The sequence below is a fragment of the Orcinus orca genome, chromosome 1 (genome assembly GCF_937001465.1).
Source record: "Orcinus orca chromosome 1, mOrcOrc1.1, whole genome shotgun sequence".
Lineage (NCBI taxonomy): Eukaryota > Metazoa > Chordata > Mammalia > Artiodactyla > Delphinidae > Orcinus > Orcinus orca.
This window is the reverse complement of record NC_064559.1, coordinates 130,909,459-130,928,934: the sequence shown is the minus strand read 5'-3', so window position 1 is coordinate 130,928,934 and position 19,476 is coordinate 130,909,459. Positions and strand designations below refer to the sequence as shown.

The 19,476-nt window shown below is 36.2% G+C and overlaps 1 protein-coding gene across 3 annotated transcripts in view; it reads left to right on the top strand.

The window, feature by feature from the left end:
• MTF2 (metal response element binding transcription factor 2) overlaps positions 1-19,476 on the top strand; it is an 85,820-nt gene that overhangs the window by 43,880 nt on the left and 22,464 nt on the right. For 2 of the 3 annotated variants that reach the window (XM_004263029.3, XM_049714390.1), the window contains exons 2-4: positions 15,064-15,262; positions 15,384-15,465; positions 19,233-19,328. In XM_004263029.3, coding sequence (XP_004263077.1) covers positions 15,064-15,262; positions 15,384-15,465; positions 19,233-19,328 — 377 coding nt within the window. The remainder of the gene's footprint in view (positions 1-15,063; positions 15,263-15,383; positions 15,466-19,232; positions 19,329-19,476) is intronic. The other variant, XM_004263032.3, reaches the window with a different exon arrangement.

Here is a 19,476-nt window from a genome sequence, read left to right as displayed (position 1 = left end):
TAGATAATTTAATGTTGCTACTGTTTTCCTCCTAATTTCCCTCATACTGTCCTCCCAGTTCCCCAAGTTGAATACCTGGGAGTTATTCTGAATTTCTCCTTTGCTTTTAATACCACATCAAGATAATTCTTAGTACCTGTCCAGTCCACTTTTAAAATTATTTCTTAATATGAGTCATGCTATGATTAAAATAAAAACCTTGGAAAGCCTAAAGTATATAAACTAAGTTACTCAAAGCCCTACTACACAGGGCTTTTTTTCCCTCCAATTTCTTCATGGCCCTAATTCATGTTATTCTTTCCTTTTTCATAGATTTTCACAGATTTATTATGGTTCCCATCTTTTCTCTCCTTTAATAGCATTAATTTATTTGTATGTTCATTCATTCAGCCAGTATTGAGAACCTATTTATGTGCTAGGTACAGGGGATATATAGCAGTGAAGTAGAGAGGCAAGATATTTAATTTAACTTGGGTCCTTTTCATTTGGCCAATGTTATTTTTGCCACTTTCTCTCTGTTATAATTTTAGCTGTAACAATTCTGAAGTTTTGTTCCTAGAAAAGTGTGTGTTGTCTTGGGACTCTGAGCCTTTGCATATGTTCCCTAGGCTTACAAAGCCCTCTATAAAGTTCATCTGGGAAACTACTACTCATCTTTCAGGTTAATTAGCTGAGTGTTGATGAAGCCTTGACTGACATTTTTTCTTGCTTCTGGATAGATTAGAAATTCTTTTTGAGTGTATTCATTATAGGAATTGTTACATAGTTTTTGTGTGGCCTTTTGTTTCTCCACTTAGGCTGTGGTTCCTTGGTTTTATGTCACATATTCTTTCATATTTGTTTCTCTTGCCACCTAGCATAGTGCCTGGCACATAGCAGGTATTCAGTAAATACTTGTTGAACGTCCACAGCTGTATAGTTTAAATAAAATCATTATGTTTTCCTTAACTTTCATTTGGCCTTTTCTTCAAAATGGTTTTTGGGGGAATGACCTGTTTTGGTTGCTTAAATGATCTGGTTAATTAAAAAGTATATTTGTTCTGAGATACCAATTTTCAGTTATTAGCAGCTTAGGAGACGAAAGTGTATGAGTTAGTTGTTTATAATAAGGCTGTATTCTGGGACTTCCCTGGTGGTCCAGTGGTTGAGACTCCGTGCTTGCAATGCAGTGGGCGTGGGTAGTATATATATGTCAGTGCCAGTCTCTCACTTTGTCTCAGCTTACCCTTCCCCCTCCCCATGTCCTCAAGTCCATTCTCTATATCTACGTCGTAATTTCTGTCCTGCCCCTAGGTTCTTCAGAACCATTGTTTTTTTTTTTAAGATTCCATATATATGTGTTAGCATACGGTATTCGTTTTTCTCTTTCTGATTACTTCACTTTGTATGACAGACTCTAGGTCCATCCACCTCACTACAAATAACTCAACTTCATTTATTTTTATGGCTGAGTAATATTCTATTGTATATATGTGCCACATCTTCTTTCTCCATTCATCTGTCCATGGACACTTAGGTTGCTTCCATGTCCTGGCTGTTGTAAATAGAGCTGCAGTGAACATTGTGGCACATGACTCTTTTTGAATTATGGTTTTCTCAGGGTATATGCCCAGTAGTGGGATTGCTGGGTCATATGGTAGTTCTATTTGTAGTTTTTTGAGGAACCTCCATACTGGTCTCCATATTGGCTGTATCAATTTACATTCACACCAACAGTGCAAGAGGGTTCCCTTTTCTCCACACCCTCTCCAGCATTTACTGTTTGTAGATTTGTTGATGATGGCCATTCTGACTGGTGTGGGGTGATACCTCATTGTAGTTTTGATTTGCGTTTGTTGGCAATCTGTATATTTTCTTTGAAGAAATGTCTCTTTAGGCCTTGTGCCCATTTTTGGATTGGGTTGTTTGTTTTTTGGATATTGAGCTGTATGACCTGCTTGTATATTTTGGAGATTAATCCTTTGACGGTTGCTTCATTTGCAAATATTTTCTCCCATTATGAGGGTTGTCTTTTTGTCTTGTTATGGTTTCCTTTGCTGTGCAAAGGCTTTTAAGTTTCATTAGGTCCCATTTGTTTATTTTTGTTATTATTTCCATTTCTCTAGGAGGTGGGTCAAAAAGGATCTTGTTGTGATTTATGTCATAGAGTGTTCTGCCTGTGTTCTCCTCTAAGAGTTAGATAGTGTCTGGCCTTACATTTAGGTCTTTAACACATTTTGATTTTATTTTTGTGTATGGTGTTAGGGAGTGTTCTAATTTCATCCTTTTACATGTAGCTGTCCAGGTTTCCCAGCACCACTTATTGAAGAGGCTATCTTTTCTCCATTGTATATTCTTGCCTCCTTTATCAAAGGTAAGGTGACCACATGTGCATGGTTTTATCTCTGGATTTTCTATCCTGTTCCATTGATCTATATTTCTGCTTTTGTGCCAGTACCATAGTGTCTTGATTACTGTAACTTGATTACTGTAACTTGATTACTGTAGTGTAGTCTGAAGTCCGGGAGCCTGATTCCTCCAGCTCCGTTTTTCTCCCTCAAGATTGCTCTGGCTGTTCAGGGTATTTTGTGTTTCCATACAAATTGTGAATTTTTCTGTTCTAGTTCTGTGAAAAATTTCATTGGTAGTTTGATAGTGATTGCATTGAATCTGTAGATTGCTTTGGGTAGTATAGTCATTTTCACGATGTTGATTCTTCCAATCCAGGAACATGGTATATCTATCCATCTGTTTGTATCATCTTTAATTTCTTTTATCAGTGTCTTATAGTTTTCTGCGTACAGATCTTTTGTCTCCTTAGGTAGGTTTATTCCTAGGTGTTTTATTCTTTTTATTTCACTGGTAAATGGGAGTGTTTCCTTAATTTCTCTTTCAGATATTTCATCATTAGCATATAGGAATGCCAGAGATTTCTGTGCATTAATTTTGTATCCTGCTACTTTACCAAATTCAGTGATTAGCTCTAGTTTTCTGGTAGTGTCTTTAGGATTCTTTATGTATAGTATCATGTCATGTGTAAACAGTGACAGCTTTACTTCTTGTTTTACTATTTGGATTCTTTTTATTTCTTTTTCTTTGATTGCTGTGGCTAAAACTTCCAAAACTATGTTGAATAATAGTGGTGAGAGTGGGCTACCTTGTCTTGTTCCTGATCTTAGTGGAAATGGTTTCAGTTTTTCACCATTGAGAACGATGTTGGATGTGGGTTCGTCATATATGACCTTTATCATGCTGAGGTAAGTTCCCTCTATGCCTACTTTCTGGAGGGTTTTTATCATAAATAGGTGTTGAATTTTGTCGAAAGCTTTTTCTGCATCTATTGAGTTGATCATTTGGTTTTTATTCTTCAGTTTGTTAATATGGTATATCACATTGATTGATTTGCATATATTGGAGAATGCTTGCATTCCTGGGATAAACCCCACTTGATCATGGTGTATGATCCTTTTAATGTGCTGTTGGATTCTGTTTGCTAGTATTTTGTTGAGGATTTTTGCATCTGTGTTCATCAGTGATATTGGCTTGTAGTTTTCTTTCTTTGTGACATCTTTGTCCGGTTTAGGTATCAGGGTGATGGTGGCCTCATGGAATGAGTTTGGGAGTGTTCCTCCCTCTGCTATATTTTGGAAGAGTTTGAGAAGGATAGGTGGTAGCTCTTCTCTAAATGTTTGACAGAATTCGCCTGTGAAGCCATCTGGTCCTGGGCTTTTGTTTGATGGAAGATTTTTAATCACAGTTTCAATTTCAGTGCTTGTGATTGGTCTGTTTATATTTTCTATTTCTTCTGGTTCAGTCTCGGAAGGTTGTGCTTTTCTAAGAATTTGTCCACTTCTTTCAGGTTGTCCATGTTTTTGGCATAAAATTGCTTGTAGTAATCTCTCATGATCCTTTGTATTTCTGCAGTGTCAGTTGTTACTTCTCCTTTTTCATTTCTAATTTTATTGATTTGAGTCTTCTCCCTTTTTTCCTTTATAGTCTGGTTAATGCTTTATCAATTTTATCTTCTCAAAGAACCAGCTTCTAGTTTTATTGATCTTTGCTATTGTTTCCTTCATTTCTTTTTCATTTATTTCTGATCTGATCTTTATGATTTGTTTCCTTCTGGTAACTGTGGGGGTTTTTTATTCTTCTTTCTCTAATTGCTTTAGGTGTAAGGTTAGGTTGTTTATTTGAGATGTTTCTTGTTTCTTGAGGTAGGAATGTATTGCTATGAACTTCCCTCTTAGAACTGCTTTGCTGCATCCCATAATTTTGAGTCATTGTGTTTTCATTGTAATTTGTTTCTAGGTATTTTTTGATTTCCTCTTCAATTTCTATAGTGATCTCTTGGTTATTAAGTAGTGTAGTGTTTAGCCTCCATGTATTTGTATTTTTTACAGATTTTTTTTCCTGTAATTGATATCTAGTCTCATAGTGCTGTGGTTGGAAAAGATACATGATACGATTTCAGTTTTCTTAAATTTACCAAGGCTTGATTTGTGACCCAAGATATGATCTACCCTGGAGAATGTTCCATGAGCACTTGAGAAGAAAGTGTATTCTGTTGTTTTGGATGGAATGTCCGAAAAATATCAATTAAGTCCACCTTGTTTAATGTATCATTTAAAGCTTGTGTTTCCTTATTTATTTTCATTTTGGATGATCTGTCTATTGGTGAAAGTGGGGTGTTAAAGTCCCCACTATGATTGTGTTACTGTCGATTTCCCCTTTTGTGGCTGTTAACATTTGCCTTATGTATTGAGGTGCTCCTATGTTGGGTGCATAAATATTTACAATTGTTATATCTTCTTCTTGGATTGATCCCTTGATCATTATGTAGTGTCTTTCTTTGTCTCTTGTAATACTCTTTATTTTAAAGTCTATTTTGTCTGATATGAGAGTTGCTACTCCAGCTTTCTTTTGATTCCCATTTGCATGGAATATCTTTTTCCATCCCCTCACTGTCAGTCTATACGTGTCCCTAGGTCTGAAGTGGGTCTCTTGTAGACAGCATATATACAGGGCTTGTTTTTGTATCCATTCAGCCAGTCTGTGTCTTTTAGTTGGAACATTTAATCAGTTTACATTTAAGGTAATTATCTAGATGTATGTTCCTGTGACCATTTTCTTAATTGTTTTGGGTTTGTTATTGTAGGTCTTTTCCTTCTCTTGCGTTTCCTGCCTAGAGAAGTTCCCTTAGCGTTTGTTGTAAAGCTGGTTTGGTGGTGCTGAATTCTCTTAGCTTTTGCTTGTCTGTAAAGTTTTTAATTTCTCCATTGAATCTGAGTGAGATCCTTGCTGGGTAGAGTAATCTTGGTTGTAGGTTTTTCCGTGTCATCACTTTAAATATGTCCTGCCACTCCCTTCTGGCTTGCAGAGTTTCTGCTGAAAGATCAGCTGTTAACCTTATGGGGATTCCATAGTATGTTATTTGTTGCTTTTCCCTTTCTGTTTTTAATATTTTTTCTTTGTATTTAATTTTTGATAGTTTGATTAATATGTGTCTTGACGTGTTTCTTCTTGGATTTATTCCTTTCCCATATTAGGGAAGTTTGCAACTATAATCTCTTCAAATATTTTCTCAGTCTCTTTGTTTTTCTCTTCTTCTGGGACCCCTATAATTCGAATGTTGGTGCATTTAATGTTGTCCCAGAGGTCTCTGAGACTGTCCTCAATTTTTTTCATTCTTTCTTCTTTCTTCTTCTCTGTAGTAGTTATTTTCACTATTTTGTCTTCCAGGTCACTTATTCGTTCTCCTGCCTCAGTTATTCTGCTGTTGATTCTTTCCAGAGAATTTTTAATTTCATTTATCGTGTTGTTCATCATTGTTTGTTTGCTCTTTAATTTTTTAAGGTCCTTGTTAAATGTTTCTTGTATTTTCCCTATTCTACTTGCAAGATTTTGGATCATCTTTACTGTCATTACTCTGAATGCTTTTTCAGGTAGCCTGCCTATTTCCTCTTCATTTATTTGGTCTGGCGGGTTTTTACCTTGCTCCTTCATCTGCTGCGTATTTCTCTGTCTTCCTATTTTGCTTAACTTAGTGTGTTTGGGGTCACCTTTTCTCTGGCTACAGGTTTTTAGTTCTCATTGTTTTTGGTGTCTGCCCCCAGTGGGTACAGTTGGTTCAGTGGTTTGTGTAGGTTTCCTGGTGGAGGGGACTGGTGCCTGTGTTCTGGTGGATGAGGCTGGATGTTGTCTTTCTGGTGGGCAGGACTGCTTCCGGTGGTGTGTTTTGGGGTGTCTGTGAACTTAGTATGATTTTAGGCAGCCTCTCTCCTAATGAATGAGGTTATGTTCCTGTCTTGCTAGTTGTTTGGCACAGGGTGTCCAGCACTGGTGCTTGTTGATCATTGAGTGGAGCTGGGTCTTAGCGTTGAGACGGAGATCTCTGGGAAAGCTCTCGCCGATTGATATTACGTGGGGCCAGGAGATCTCTGGTGGTTCAGTGTCCTGAACTCGGCTCTCCCACCTCAGAGGCTCAGGCCTGACACCCGGCTGGAGCACCAACACCCGTAGAGAACTATGGGAAAAATCTGACTGGTGTCTTGGATGTTTCTTTGTTGGGCGATTTATCCTGCTGGGTGCTCATGGCTGGAAGGATGTGCTGGTGGCACCCAGTGTCTCCTGGATCCCTCATGCTTGGCACCCCTAGGACCCCCTTGGACAAGAGATGCGGTGCCCGGGAACAAGGGGGTCTCAGCTCCCTCAGCGCCCGGGCTGTCTGGCCCCCTCATGTATTTTAATATTAGCCTTGTAGTCGTCTCCACAGATTTTCTCAGACAGATGAAATAAACTGTCCATGGTCTCACAAGTAACAATCAGAAAGTTTCCTAGTTAGCTGGGGGAATAAGTTGGGGAATGGCTGGGGGAGAAAAAAAGACATACTGTTTGAATTATGTATCCAGTTCTCAAGTTCTTGAGTCAGGGTCTTATTTACTGTATGAGTAGTAAAACAAGAAGGAAGAAGTGGCTTAAACCCTTGGACTCCACTTGATTTCAAGGGAAGAAACTTTTTTGTCCAGGCAGTCTCCTTCAAGATGGATATCAGTAGTAGTGATGAAAAAAAAAATGCTACTCTAGTAATAATAGCATTATAGATAGAAATAGTCTGTATGTGTGTGTCATCAAATTTCAAAAGCAAATAGTAATAGTAGTAGTGAGTATTGTTGAAATATGATTCGACTCCTGCTGCTCAGTTACCTGTATCATATGTTATGAGTGTGATACGTCATCCCAAGTCTGTGGTCAGGATTTGTCCAGTTTCCCCAATCCTTAGTCACATCCCTGCTCTCATTTACCAATTGTCTTAACATACCCACTTGAATATATTTAATATGCATCCTGTATATGTAGGTGTCCTTATAAAATATTTGGTGGTGTTATGTATGCATTTTTTCAGTTTGCATAAATAATTGTGCTATATATTTTGTTCTGTTTCTGTTTTTATCAACACTTTCGCAGAATCTTTCCATGTTTTTGAATGTATGCTCCACTTCCAAGATCAAAACAATATTCTACATTTTCCAGTTAGATTTCAAGTTTTACATTTTACCTTTATGTCTTTGGTCCATGTGGAGTTCACCTTTTTGTGTATTGTGAACTAGGGATACAACTGTTTCTCCCTTTAAGTGAGCCATTTTCTCCAACACTTTAGTAAATAATACATCCTGTATGTACAGACTTGTAGTATCATTTTTATCATTAACAATTACCCATAAATAGATCTGTTTTGGAAATACCTGTTTTGTTCAACTGGTGTTATAGATTGTCTCTTACCAGTACAGAACAGTTTTCTCTGGAATGTGTCACAGTATCTGGTAGGGCAAGTCTTCACCTCTTTGTTCTTCCTTTTAAAAGTTGACTTAGTTATTCTAGGACTTTTACTTTTTCATATTAATTTTCTGAAGTGTTTGACCTCAAAAAATTCTGCTGGGGTTTTCACTGGAATTTCATTGAATTTATATGCTAAAGATTATCTGCCCAATACTGTGAAATTTAGCTTGCATCAACTCCATTTGGGAGAAGCAGGAGTATTCTAGACACTCTTAACATCCTGTAAAAAGAAAAGGTACGGACTGGAGATTTAATGGGTGTTGAGAAGAGCATTCATAACCCAACAGCAAAGGTAGGGAGTACAGAGCTTAAGGAAAGGGCAGGTGGGCCAGCTCCTTTATTTGTTTCGGTTTTCTGTGTAAATTTCTCAGGTTTGACTTAAACATGAGAGGCAGCGTAGCCTTGATGCAGGATGAGAGATACAGCTTTGTAGCCATAGACCAGAGTCAACTGAGCACCCAGAAGCACTATTCTCCCAATCAAAAAGTCTATTTATGAAGGAAATTTTACAGTATATGAACTGGGAAAAATATTTCCAACTTATATAATAATGAAGTTCAAAGTATGTAAGATGCTCTTGAAAATCATTATGGAAAGGATTAACATTTCAGTTTTTAAAAACAGGCAAAGATCATCAACTGCAGTTCCCAGAAGACATACAAATTGTTAACAAATTTATGGGGAAAAAAAGCTTCTCAATAATAGAAATGTAGATGGAAATTTGTACTTGTGTGTGTTGTCAGATAGCGAAAGGATAATGCTCACTCCATTTTGGTGAAGGTGTGGGCCATCAGGTACTATTCTGATAGTGTCAGAGTGTTGGTTTTTAAAAATTAATTAATTAATTAAATTTTATCTTTGGTTGTGTTGGGTCTTTGTTGCTGCACCCGGGCTTTTTCTAGTTGTGGTGAGTAGGGCTACTCTTGTTGCGGTGCGCAGACTTCTCGTGTGGTGGCCTGTATTGTTGCAGAGCACGGGCTCTAGGTGTGTGGGTTTCAGTATGTGGCACGTGGGCTCTAGAGCTCAGGCTCAGTAGTTGTGGCGCCCGGGCTTAGTTGCTCCGCAGCATGTGGGATATTCCCTGACCAGGGCTCAAATCTGTGTCCCTTGCATTGGCAGGCGGATCCTTAACCACTGCGCCACCAGGGAAGTCCAGTGTCAGAGTGTTATTGGTACCACTTTTGAGGTTCATTTGACAATATGTATCACATTAAATATATACATAATATGGGTTTGGAGGAAATGGGGTGTTTAAGTGAAACAGTATTCGTCATGAGATGATAATTGAAACTGGATGGTGAATATCTGATGGTTCATTATACTTGTCTACTTTTGTATATATTTATAATTTTCTACAATAAAAGGGAAAATGCATATTCTTTGATATAGTAATTATTCTTTATGAATTTATCTTATATAGTATTTGGAATACTTTAAAAATAAAATGTAAAAGGATGAACTTTGTATTATTGCCTGTAATAGTAAAACACTAGAAAATCCTCAATGTTCCTCAGTTGGGTAATAGTTGGAAAGTAGCTTAACAGCTGATGGAAAGATTATCTTACATACTTTTATTATACAAATGGACATTACATAGGCTAAGATACATTGTTATGTGAGAAAGCTTGTAGAGCACTACATGTAATAATCCACTTCTTTTAAAACATATGTAAATTATATCTACATATGGATTTTATATGTAAGAAAAATCAGGAGATGAACAGTTTTCTTTTCATCATTACTTCTTTTCAGGAAGTAGCATGGGGAATTTTCAGTTTTGATTTCTCTATTATTTATTTAAACAGCTGCATGTTTACCTTTGTAATCAGAGAGGAAATAATAAATTCTAAAATTCCAAAAATCAATTTAACTTCTAGTAAAGCATACATTCTAGAGAGGAGGGAACTAATCAGTGACAGTAATGGGGGGATAGTACAGGGAGATCAGCTCAGTGCTTTGTGACCACCTAGAGGGGTGGGATGGGAAGGTGGGAGGGAGACACAAAAGGGAGGAGATACCGGGATATATGTATATGTATAGCTGATTCACTTTGTTATACAGCAGAAACTAACACACCATTGTAAAGCAATTATACTCCAAGAAATATGTTAAAAAATGGGGGGAAGTTCCTTAGAGGGGAAGATGTACATTGTTTATCCTAGTTATGTTTGAGTTATGGTATTATGGGTCATTGAGTCATTTACCCTTTATTTGCTTTCTCTAAAATTTCTTTGGGCAGAGGAATTTTCTTTTTTTCTTTTATTTTTTTACAATCCACACATGAAATAGCTTTATTAGTACCATAATGTCTAATTTAGGGGCAGAGGAATTTTAAAAGAGGGTAATAATTTTACAGAATATCTGTTTATTGAAGCAGTTTTATATAATACATGATTTATGTTCTCCATGTTTATATGGATAAAAGATTGGTGTGCATTTGCCTTAGAATGTGAATTAGAGTCTCTTGTTTACTCAGAGCAAACAGATTATTTGTGCATAGATTCATTTTTAGAAAACATGTTACTTTAAATATAGATGTTTTTGAATTGAATTTGAACTTTATAAATTTCATATAACCTTTCTGACTTTTATGTACTGCCCTATATAGAGCTTTGAGGATACAACTGTGAATAAGAGTAACACACACATTCCCTGGTTTTGGTGGAATGTTTGGGTGGGAGAGTGGTGGTGTCTGTTGCAGTGGGTTTCAGACTAAATGGGAATGACTGTAAGAGCAGAGACAGTTAAATGTGGATAACTTTCTCCCAAAGGTTTGGCTGTGAATGAGAGGGAAGAAATAATAGGAAGTGGTGGGAGGGGCAGAAGGAATCAAGGGAATTTTAGTTCTCTTCTTTTCCCGCCTCGATCCTTGCAAGTTTTTAAGAATAGTTGAATGCTACTGGGAAGGTGCCAGTAGAAAGATTTATTGAATGCTGGCTCTGGTCTGCAATTCTATAACCTTGGTCAAGTTATTTAATCTGTCTTCTTAGAGTTACAGTTTTTTCATATGTAAAAAGGGATCTGTGAAATTGTTATCTGGAAAAATGTCTCCATAACATTGTTCTGAGTATTATCTCTGTTCTGCTGGCACAGTAAATGGCTCATAATGGGGGCTTAACAAATGATCTGTGAAAGAATAAATATGCAGAAAGCTTAATGTGTGGTTGAGCACATAGTAATCACTCAAGTAACTTTTCCCCAGAGGTTTGGCTGTAAATGGAAGGGAAACAATAAGGAGGTGGTAGTGGGAGGGGGTCATAAGGAATCAAGGGCAAGTGTTATTAGATTAGGTACCGTTGATACACGATACACCAGAAACACTAGGTGGAAACACTAGGAGATGGAAAAAAAATTTTTAATGGTTCATTTCTTAAGGTCTAAGGACATACATGTCCTCGTGTAGTGGGAGTAATATAATGGAGAGTAAGATGGGGACAGACCTTGCCATCAAAGGTGAAAAAGGGAGGGAATTTGTTGAAGCAATAGCAGAGCATATGAAACTATTTGGGAATGTTTGCAGTTTTGATTTTTGTACATCTTCCACTCTAGAATTGGAAAGCTGTAGGTCATTGTAGTCACCCTGGCATTCTGTTGAGGTCATTTCTCACCCATAATTAATTAGGTTGCTCAGGCTTTCAGTTAGTTTTTTTAACTTAAGGGAAGCAAAGTGCTGCTGTGACCACTGGATTTGTAGCTTTCTAGAAAGTTACTTGCTCACAGGGTCATTTTCATACTGTGATTTGAAGGTATTGTTTCGCTGTCTGGAGAAAGTTCTCAGCCTGGCATTGAGCATTTGTGCTGATAAAATTTATTGTAGTGACTCATTCTCCATTTTTACTTATCTAGGACTCATCTTATCAGGCTTTTAAGTCTTTTTACCCTTGTAAGTATAGTATTGAAGTGCCTTTTCCTTACAGCTGACTCTGACAATAATGTATGACAATATATATTTCTTTATTTAGAGCATGGCTCTTAAAATGTGATCCATGGGTCCTTTCAGGTGGTCTGCAAGGTCTAAACTATTTTCATGATAATACTAAGATGTTGTTTGCTTTCCCACTGTGTTGACATTTGTACAATGGCGTAAACACTGTGTTTGGTCAGACTGCTGTGTATCTTAGCGTGAAACAAGGCATCAAACTGTGCTAGCATTCTTTATTTTTGAGCACTCACAGTAAAACAAACAAAACACACATGTGCACACACATGCAGAAAACCCTATTTCATTCAAGAACATTCTTGATGAAACAGTAGAAATTATTTTCACTAAATCTTAATCTTGAGTTCAGGTTTTTAATGTTATGTGTGACAGAATAGGAAATATATATATATATAAAGTATTAATGCCATTGTTTGAGTTGCTGGCTGAGCTAGTAGCTTTTCCATGGAACACCATTTTTTACTTGAAACAGTGACTTGCTTTGGTATATGGTGGGTACTTTCTTGACACACTCATTTCACTTATATTTACTTACCATTTTTAGTTTCCTAGATCTGTTCCTATGGGTTGGAGCTGCCATCTGGTGTCATTACTTAAATACAATTTTGTTCCCACCAACACCTCTGTGCTCTTATTGTCAAATATATTTCATTCTTGTATGTTATAGGCCTAACAATATAGTTATGTACATATTTTTCCATATGTTTCCTTTAGAGGAAATATGCATTTATACTGTCTTTTATAATTACCTTATTACTTTTCCTAGTGTTCTTTGTTTTGTGTGTATGTGTGTGTGTGTGTGTGTGTGTGTGTGTGTGTGTGTGTATTTGAATTTCTACCTTGGTTTACTTAATTTCAACCTTAAGAACCTCCTTTATTTCTTATAAGGTAGCTCTGCTAGCAACAAATTCTCTCAGGTTTTGTTTATCTGGGAGTATCTTTATTTCACCTTCATTTTTGAAAGACAGTTTTGCTGGATATAAGATTCTTGATTGACAGGTTTTTTTTCTTTCAGTGCTTTGAATATGTCATTTCACTGCCTTCTGGCCTTCATTGTTTCTGATGAGTAGTTAACCTTACTGGGGTTTCTTTGCATTTGATGAATTATTTTTCTTCTTGCTTTCAAGATTTTCTCTGTCTTTCAGCATTTTTACTGTGGTTTGTCTGGATGTGTATCTCTTTGTATTTATCCTACTTGGAGTTTGTTTAACTTCTTGGTTATATAGATTAATGTTTTTTTAGCAGATATGGGATGCTATCAGTCATTATTCTTTTGGATTTTTTTTTTTTTAATTTTAAGTTTTTTAATAAATTTTATTTATTTATTTATTTATTTATTTTTGGCTGCATTGGGTCTTTGCCGCTGTGCCTGGGCTCTCTAGTTTTGGCGAGTGGGGGCCACTCTTCGTTGCAGTGTGCGGGCTTCTCATTGTGGTGGCTTCTCTTGTTGCGGAGCATGGGCTCTAGGCACACGGGCTTTAGTAGTTGTGGTTCACGGGCTCCAGAGCACAGGCTCAGCAGCTGTGGTGCACGAGCTTAGTTGCTTTGTGGCATTTGGGATCTTCCCGGACCAGGGCTCTAACCTATGTCCTGGGCATTGGAAGGTGGATTCTCAATTTCTGTGCCACCAGGGAAGCCCATATTCCTTTGTATATTTTTAAAATGTAGTGTATCTTTCAAACTGAAACTCTGTACACTTTAGAAGTGTGTAGAGTTTCTCTTCCCTCCTCCAAGCCACTGGTAATCCCCGTTCTACTCTCTGTCTCTATCAATTTGACTGCTCTTATAACCTTATGTAAGTGGAATTATACAGTATTTGTCCATTTTGTCTGGCTGATTTTGCTTTAGCGTAATGTCTTTAAGGTTTGTTCATGTTGTAGTTTACGACAGAATTTCCCAGAATTTGTTTATCCTTATAGGTAATGAAAATAAGTATTCCCAATTGGAAACATTTTTTTCTTCCCTATTTGTTTTGTTTTTACTTAACTTTTATACTGTTTTTGAATTATCGTCTATCTAGTTTTACGTACTGTTGTATGTTTAGTTAGTAAAAAAAATCTAAATTGGGAAAGTGAAACCAAACAAATACGGCTTTGTTTTCTTTAAGAAAGCTGTTGGTGGTATGCTATGCTGTTTATACAATAACTGATAAATAAGTTACAATGTAATTTTGGGGTCTTATGCTTAAAAAATGTAACTGATCTTATAATTGGCTTCTCAGTTGAGTATGATTTGTGAAATTGGTGGCTCTTAGTTTTTTTTTTTTAAACTTCCATTCTGCATATTTGAGGGACTGTGACACATTCCTGTCAATAAACAAGGCTTAATTCAGTAGTGATTCCCTGGAGGTAGGTCATGACTACCCTTCCAGTGGGTTGAATATACCCAACTACCCAGAGTCACTGGTTAGTGTGTTTTAACTACATGTGGCATAATCTTTTCTTAAGCTGAAGTACAGTTGATTTGCAGTGTTTCATGTGTACAGCAAAGCGATTCAGTTATACATATACGTATATATGTGTATATGTATGTATTCTTTTTTTTGTTCACATGGCGTGCGAGGTCTTAGTTCCCTGACCAGGGATTGACCAGTGACCCCTGCATTGGGAGCGTGGAGTCTTAACCCTGTACTGCCAGAGAAGTCCCTATATATGTATTCTTTTTCCGATTCTTTCCCATTATAGCTTATTACAAGATATTGAATATTGTTTCCTGTGCTATACAGTAGGTCCTTGTTGTTTATCTGTTTTACCTATAATAGTGTGTATCTGTTGGCCTAATCATTTTTATTCTTTATCAAGTGCTTATGAAATTGTACCGTGCAGCTTCTTTTAGTTTATCTAAACCTAGATATGAGATTCACGGCATCCTTTGCTTATGACCATGGCCTACCCACTTCAACTTACAGCTGTCATTTTGATGAGAGCTGCCCTGAATATGTTACCTTGGAGTGGTTGCTGAATCCTGGCCTCATTGAATGAATATTGACAACTGCTATCATTTTATTTTAAGCTTCTTTGTTTCTGGAGTTTTTATGATTTGAGGTACTTGTTAATATTTTCCCTAAATGTAAGGTTTTCAGTAAGTAAAAAAATTTAATTAATACATGAAATATATGATTGTTATAAAATAAGCTCTATAAGTAAATCAGTCCTGTTCTGTTTCGTTTTATTAATTTTTATTGGAGTATGGTTGCTTTACAATGTTGTGTTAGCCTCCACAGCACAACAGAGTGAATCAGCCATACACATACAGATATCCCCTCCCTTTCAGTCAGTCTTATATATGGTTATTTATTTCCTAAACAGAGACTCTACAGGGGCAGGTAATTCACTGGTCCACAAGCGGTCTCCTTTACGTCGAAACCAAAAGACCCCAACATCCTTGACCAAGCTGTCTTTACAGGATGGACATAAAGTCAAAAAGCCAGCATGTAAATTTGAAGAGGGTCAGGATGTCCTAGCTAGATGGTCAGATGGCTTGTTTTATCTTGGAACTATCAAAAAGGCAAGTTACCTTAATATCTTTTGCAGTTTCTGTAGTAAACTTTTAATAATATTGGATTGAAATTTAACTTCGTGGTTTTGATTTTAAAAGAAATCACCATAAGTTTTCCTCTGTATTTCAGATAAACATATTGAAACAGAGCTGCTTCATCATATTTGAAGACAGTTCTAAATCCTGGGTTCTCTGGAAGGACATTCAAACAGGCAGGTGCTACTATTTCCCTTGGACACGATTTACACTAAAATTTTATTTTCTTCAGCTTGTCATTTTCTAGTGTTTTCTGTTTAGTACAGTGTATTAAGATAACTAAAAAAATCCATGTATTCTTCAGAGTCTTCAAGGAGTTATAATCTATTTTATAGACCATAAGAAGAACAAGAATTGCTCTGTTAGGGTAGAGATAGATTAGACGACAGATGCATCACTGATGCGCACATGTATAAATTATTGTTAGGACCCTTCTAAGAACTTTGAAGAAAAATTTTAGTTACTAATATGAGTAACACAACTTCACCTTTGCTGTTACTTGGCTGTATTAGTACAAAGTAATATAGAGAGCTAATATTTATTGAGAACATACTGTTTGCCAGATGTTTTGGGGAATTAGGACTATTAAATACCTTTAGAATGCTAGAAATATTCATTGATAAGAATGGTTTAAAATTACTGCTTAGTTATGGTTTTTTATGTTTAGATGGGAAAATGAGGCTGTATTTGGGTACAAGTAAAAATGAATACAGGTATGCTTTGGTTTGGTTATAGGTATGTTTCTTGTTATGCTTTTTATTTTTGCAAGCTATAATTACTGTATGTTTTTTGAATCTGCTGAATAAAGGTATTTTTTTCAGGTATCTATTTCATGGAAAGTGCTTTATAAAAAATTATGAATAGTAAAAATCTGAGTACTTCAGCTGCACACTAAAGCCCTACTTTTGGTATCCTTTTAATGGGTTAATGGGCCTGCACTAAGGTGTTTTTATATCTCCCCCTGTAGAAAGGAGACATTCTGTAAAGTATTTATCAATTGGGTTTTTAATTTGAATCCCAAATGCGACTTTATGGTAGGTTACTGCTGTGTTCAATTTCTTGATTTCACTCTTAGTTTTTTTTTAAAGAATAAAAAAAGTTCTGGTAAAGGAATTGGAATGTTGTAATTGCCATTTTTATACATGGTACTCAGGGATTAGGTGGAGAACTCAATAGCTGTTACTCTAGTAAAATGTCTTTCTAGTGAAAGAAACTTTTTACAGTTTTTAGGACTTATCAGTTTAAAGGTCTAAAGTTACGTTTTGAATCTCAAATTGAGGGGTCAGTGAGGAAAGGAATAGGAGGCAGATAGGAGGTCTCCAGCAGTAGTAATATTGAACAGATCTTATTACCCTGCATACAGAATTATCCCTTTTGCTTAGTTTGTAAATATGCTTCTCTATGGTGGAACTGAAACATGTTATACTGCTTCTGTTCCCGTTGTATTAACTATGTGTCCCTTTCAACTTTTCTACCATTTTGAGGTGCCTGTGGGTTAAATATAGGTCTGTCTTTGTGTTTTCTTCCCTCCCTCCCGTCCTTCCTCCCTTCCAGAAGGGAAGAAGAAAACCAGTTGTACATAGATAGAAAGTTGTTGTGAAGGTGAGGGGGTCTTGTCCTACATGTGGCATATCCAGTATATCAGTTCAGTGGTCTGTGGTTGTTTTTTCCTCGCTGGCTCCTTTTACTATCCTCATAATGAGATAGGATAGCTACTTGACCATTTAACTCTTTTTAACACCCAGAAAGTAGCACACATGTATGTAACTTGCAGTTGATATAGAATGAGTAAGTGAACCTGAAAATTGCAATATGACAGATGTCAGTGTGGAGTGTAGCTTTAGTAGTTTTCTTCCTGTAAGGATCCTGCTTATAGTAGTTATATATCAAAATAACTTAAAAATTATAGTAATTTCACTCATAAGATTCTTTTAAAATTTTTTCATAAGTAGGAACAATGTATAGTCATATTAGTAGTCAAAGAAATGTACGTTACAACAGGGAGATAGTATATTAAAACCATTAAATAATTTTAAAAGGATTTTTAATCTTAATACCTAATACTGTTATGGTTTCTGTGAAAATGATACACTGCTGGTGGCAATGTAAATTTCTATTTTGGATATTTAATAGTTGCAGTAAATACATAAAGATGTTTTATATGCTTTCATCTATACAGCAGACTCATTTGTAGCAGTTTATTCAAAAGAAATAATTCATAAGTAAAAAATCTAGATGAAAAATATTTGCTGCAGCTTTCTTTTAACAACAACAAAAAATTTGGCATATCTAAGATGAAATGGCTTTATAGTCATTTGGGTTTAGAGTGAGGGAGACTATAGAAGGCCACTAAGCTACACAGAAAGTTTTTGTAAACTTGATGATAAAAAAGACATGTTGGATTTCACAAGTAAAGGCAATTCTCTGCTTCCTCAGGATTGTTTCCTGAGGGTGAACACATATTGTTTGACGGATCAGCATCCTCTTTTACGAGGAACTGCCTTCTCCTACACCAGTCCACATGGTTACAGTGGGAGTCAGATCAGGCACCTACCACAATCTGGGCTATTGGTCCTTTTCCAGGAAGTTGCAGATTTGGACTGAGAGGTTCTAGGCTCAGTCTGGTCGCTCTCGTGACTGGAGCCATAAACTGAGAAACTATGGGAAGCCACATCCAGCCAAGCAAACAAAGCCTGGGAGAAGAGAGGAGAGAGGACAAGAGCCAAAACAAAAAAGGAAAAATGCAAAAAACGAACAAGCAAAAAATTTGGTAACCTGCATATCTAAGAATAGAGTCATAATAAAGTAAACTTGGTTCTTTCCACTGGACAGAATATTATACGGCTTTTAGAAGTTATACATTTGAAAACTACAGTGTGAGAAATGCTTTTGATGGAAAAAACATTACATAGTATTAATGAAAAGAAGCATCTCACAGTGGAGAGAATATGGACTCTGGTGTATCTGGGTTTGAATCCTAGCCTTGATACTCCGTGACTGAGGGTACTTGGATTATATACTTTATCTTTCTGAGCTTCAATTCTTCTCTATAAATAGGATATGTATCTAATAAATTGTGGAATTAAAATAATATGTATCAAGAGCCTAACACAATGCTGGCTCATAGCACAAAATTGTACCTTTTTATTATTGTTGGTATGTGAATAAAGTGTATGTATTAGTATTTTAACTATGTATATTGAAATTCATGAGAAGAGATTATTGGAAATAATTGTGCTAAAGTGATAAAATTATATTCTAAATTTTGCAGAATAAAATTGTTTTTAGAATAAAAATGTTTAAGGAAGAAATAACTTACCTATTCAGGTAAAATGTAATTAATAACTGGAACCCCTCATTTTTGTTTCAGTGGGATATTGTTTAGGTATGTTGTTTGACACCATAGTTCCAGATTTCAGAAGCTGGAGATCAAATAATTAGTGTTCAGCCTTTTTTATAAATTAGTAAGTAAAAAGAAGTGTTCTGAATCTTGAGAGTAGGGAGTCATTGGCGGATCTTCCTTGCCCCTTTTCTTTAGTCTCATGATGTTACGCAGTGTAGGGTGAGTGAGTAATGTTCATGGGTAGGTGTGTGTTCTGGAGAGTAGTTCTAGTGTTCACAAAACATCCCCTTCTCTCGCCTCCCAAGAGGGTGGGAATATTGGAAGTAAATGGTAAGGGATCCTGCCTGAGAGCAGTTTAAATTATGCCCTCTGCCAAAAAGCAGATTAAATTATGAATGTAGACAGTGAGGCATCTTAAGTTAAAGGTAGGAAGAACACAGATAAGGAGCAGAGAGAGAGCATTTTGTGTATAGTACTTTGCCTTGAGAAAATACCATTATGATCTAGGAAACAGACATTGCCAATATGGGCTACTCACTGAGTAAAAAAAGTGGTTTTGTTATATGGAACAATTCTTTATGTATATTTTAAATATTTCAGGAGCCACTGGAAGTGGGGAAATGGTCTGTACAATATGTCAAGAAGAGTATTCAGAAGCTCCCAATGAAATGGTTATATGTGATAAGTGTGGCCAAGGTAAACATTGATTTTTTTTTTAATCTTGTGGAAAAGTTTTATTACATACTTAATGCCCCTGTTGAAGATTAATGATTAAAAATTCTTTACATTGGTAATTTGAAGCTGTTACCATAAGTTTAGTCATCAGTTGTAAATATATTAACGT